The sequence below is a fragment of the Piliocolobus tephrosceles genome, unplaced genomic scaffold, assembly GCF_002776525.5.
Source record: "Piliocolobus tephrosceles isolate RC106 unplaced genomic scaffold, ASM277652v3 unscaffolded_37766, whole genome shotgun sequence".
In the NCBI taxonomy this organism is placed as follows: Eukaryota; Metazoa; Chordata; class Mammalia; order Primates; family Cercopithecidae; genus Piliocolobus; species Piliocolobus tephrosceles.
The window spans coordinates 2,260-6,009 of record NW_022321827.1 but is presented as its reverse complement, the minus strand read 5'-3'; the positions used below and the strand labels follow the sequence as shown (position 1 = coordinate 6,009).

The 3,750-nt window shown below is 40.9% G+C and overlaps 1 protein-coding gene across 1 annotated transcript; it reads right to left on the bottom strand.

The window, feature by feature from the left end:
* Positions 1-1,915: 1,915 nt before the first annotated feature.
* Positions 1,916-3,550, bottom strand: LOC113223021 (schlafen family member 11-like). Its single transcript, XM_026452612.2, has one exon. It carries the CDS (start codon positions 3,337-3,339, stop codon positions 2,194-2,196), a length of 1,146 nt encoding a protein of 381 aa, XP_026308397.1. The 5' UTR covers positions 3,340-3,550; the 3' UTR covers positions 1,916-2,193.
* Between the last annotated feature and the right edge of the window lie 200 nt (positions 3,551-3,750).

Sequence of the window (3,750 nt, the reverse complement as noted above, 5' to 3'; positions counted from 1 at the left end):
AATAAAAATTTTAAATACAATCAACAAATACCTTGCATCATTATTGGAAAATTATTAAAATAAAATAAAAGGTAAAGCAATCAGTATATTCATAACCTATTTTGAAGTCATCAAGGATATATACAATATGTAGAAGCAGACTATCACAGCCTTATTTTCTCTTCCTACAAAAATCCATCCTATACTAAAGGCTTGAAATTATAAGTCTGAATGGGTGCTAGTAACTCTGAACAGATAAGGTGGATGTTGATGCAGGTGACAGAAGGAATGAGATGACTGAGGTATGAAGACATTTAGAAGAAATGTGTTAGATAAAAGTGAAGGCTGGGCCAGGTTCCGTGGCTCACGCCTATAATCCCAGCACTTTGGGAGGCTGAAGTGAGAGGACCACTTGAGCCCAGGAGTTCAAGGCTGCAGTGGACTATGATCGTGCCACTGCACTCCAGTCTGGGTGACATTCTGACACCTATGCTTATTCCTGATGTTAAAATGAGATACTGTGTGAAATCAAAGGACATTATAGAGTGCATTAACTTTTTCATGTGCTTTGGAGATTGGAATCAGCTTTATAACATCTCCTTTCCAAGTACACATCCACTTTACTCAGAAGACTGTGTCCCAATTTTTATGTTCTCTCTGTATTTCTGCAGGCTTAGGGTGTTCTCAGGTGTCCCAGAGACACTGAGATAGCCCACCAGCCTGCCAGATTATAGCATGATGGGGTATATACAGAAATATGTTTGGGAAGCAGTAGTGATGCAAGGCAAGAAATATTTCAAACTGTTAGGAGCAGAGGGGTAGAGTAGATTATAGCTGCTGGCATAGAGCATAATGGGTACATGGTGATGAGTGGAAGAAAAGGCAAAATATCAACAGGATAAACAGAGACACAGAACAATATGAAAGGGTGCTGAGGACAAACCTTGAATACACCCCTATCCCCATGACCCTCATCACCCTGAAATACTTTCTGTTCTTTGGTTTTGAGACAGGTTCTCACTCTCACCCACGCTGGGGTGCACTGGTGTAATCATGGCTCACTGCAGCCTCAAACTCTGGGGCTCAAGTGATCCTCCCACCTCGGCCTCCCAGAGTGCTGGAATTACAAGTGTTAGTCACCACGCTTGGCCCTGAGCTGCTTTCAAATTTTCCTGAGCTGCAAAATCAACAATGTCCTTAAGGATCAAGAGATAAACTACATCTTAATTTAGGCAGGGTACTATTATGAGGTGATAGAAAACTTCAATCCAAACTTTTTTTTTTTTTAGACAGAGTCTCCCTCTATCACCTAGAGTGCAGTGCAGTGGCACAATCTCAGCTCACTGCAACCTCCTCCTGCCAGGTTCAAGCAATTCTCCTGCTTCAGCCTCCCAAGTAGCTGGGACCACAGGCACACACCACCACATTTGACTAATTTTTCTATTTTCAGTAGAGACAGGGTTTCGCCATGTTGGTCTTGAACTCTTGCTCAGGTGATCCACGCACCTCGGCCTCCCAAAATGCTGGGATTAGAGGCGTGAGCCACCGAGCCCAGCCCAAAGGACTTTTAATACTTCAAACAAGCAACCCCAGAAAGCAGTACTATGCTGGTGATCGTTTAATAAACAGATCTAGCTGAGAAGAGATCCCTCGTTCATAGCCAACTGCCAGTTTCGGTGTTATAAATCTTCCCACCACAGACAATTTCAAGCTCCTAATGGATTATCACTAAATACAGAGTTGGAAAGCAATGCACAGTAGCACTCCATTTTATAGCATTACCACCACAAAGATACAATAAATGTAAATAATCTCTCAAGCAAAGATAATAGTAAAATGTAGCAAATAATTAGGAAGTGGTGAGTTTGAATTTATTACACTTGTTTCTCATACAATTTACTTAGGTGCAAGTATATATAACCTAATTTTTAGTAATAACTATATGTAACAACTACCTCAAAAATTCCTGAAAATTTAATAATTGATTCTAAAGCCAGTAAGAGCCATTCCAGTACACCACTGCAAGGGTGGCTATTCTCAAATAATTTTCTGTTCAGTTACGAATGTAGAAAATCGCCACTTATAGACACGTGAGTTAGGTTTGTAATCACCCAACAAAATTTTCTCATGTATAAAAAGTAGGATACTTGGGGATTCAAAATAAAGTGTTTGGTGGATGTTAGATATTCAAAGTCATAGGCAGCAAAGGAAAATTTAATATGGGAGGTCCCAAGGATGTAGAAAGGACAGGGAGGGAGGAGCTTTCTCCCTCTTACCTGGATCTGTGTCTGTCATCATGCCTACCCATTTCTCAGTTGTCAGGCTGCAGACGTACTTGTCCTTCACTATCCATGAATTGGGAGCTTCAGAGAACACTGCACAGCAAAATGGCTCTACTCTGATCATACAAGCATAACCATATAGCTCTCCCCTAGCTAACACATCCACAATTTTGAGTGTGAAGGTTATCTGGCACTGGGGTTGGCAAAAATGAACACAAGGTAGTTTGTGTATTGTTTTTACTATTTTCCTTCTCAAAGAGTCAGGGTCAACATTTTCTTTTGCACATCCCAGAACTTTCTTACTCTTATCATCCACTCCAATAAAAAGATAGCCTCCATCAGTGTTTGCAAATGCAGAGATGTATTCTGGAATTATCTTTTTTACGTATTCTTGGATGTGTTTTGTAGAGAACTGTTTAAACTCTACTAATTGAGACTCGGGAAAAGGCAGGATTTCACCATATTCGAGATAGTCTTTTTGGAAAATTGGGTCAGCAGGATCCGAGTTATGGAGCTCTTGGTGTATACCCTTGTGAACTTTGTGAAAAGGTCCTTCTTCCAAGATTTTTGCATCATTTTTCTTTTTCTTCAGGAAACAGAATGCCTCTCTTGAGTTCATGAGAAGTGCAGATGTCCGAGATCTACGGTGTAATGAAGAACGGAGGCTGCAAAGGCGGGGCTTGACAGAGCCATCTTCAGGTAAAAGGCCACTGCTCCAAGATTTAACAAAAATGTAAAAACGCCTTCCTCGTTGCTTGGTCTCAAAGAAAGCCTGCAAATCTGAAGACTGAATAAGCTCTCTCAAAGACGTTTCTAAATCCAGCCCCATGTCCACGAGATGCTCATCCTTCTTGGCCATCCGAATCACTCCTCCTCCTGAGTTTAATAAAGCACACGCAGCCTGTAAAACTCTCTCCTTCTCTTGGTCTCTCTGAATTTTCTGCAGCTTGTTTCTGTTTTCTTCTCCAAGGGTCACTTCTCCTACATTGATGACCAGGTCTGGGTAAGATGGTTCCACCACCAGGGAGCACTGATTTGCCTCCATGTTGAATTCACAGCTGAAACTATTAGAAGACATGAATTGTTACATGCATGCAATTCATTTATTAATATATTACTTTGTGTCTAATATGTGCTGAGAGAAGGCAATAAACTAGCAAGCAAGACAGGAGCAATCCCTTCTTTTTAGGAGGAGAATGGTTGGCAAGGAAGGGTGCTAATGAAATTAGCATTTAACATCAGGTATTATATGAGTTATGAGAAGAAAAATAGACTAAAGGGGTATCTAAACTAATCTGGAGATGATGGTTCAACAAGACTTCCAAGGCAAAGGTGGCATTTAATCAAGACCTGAAGGATGCCTTTGAATTGGCCAGGTGAAGTTATCAGCATTGAAGAATGGAAGCGGTGGATCACATGAAGGGCATGTGTACAACGGAATGAGACTATCTCAGTTTAGATTGTTGATGTTCCAGTGAACATTGACTTT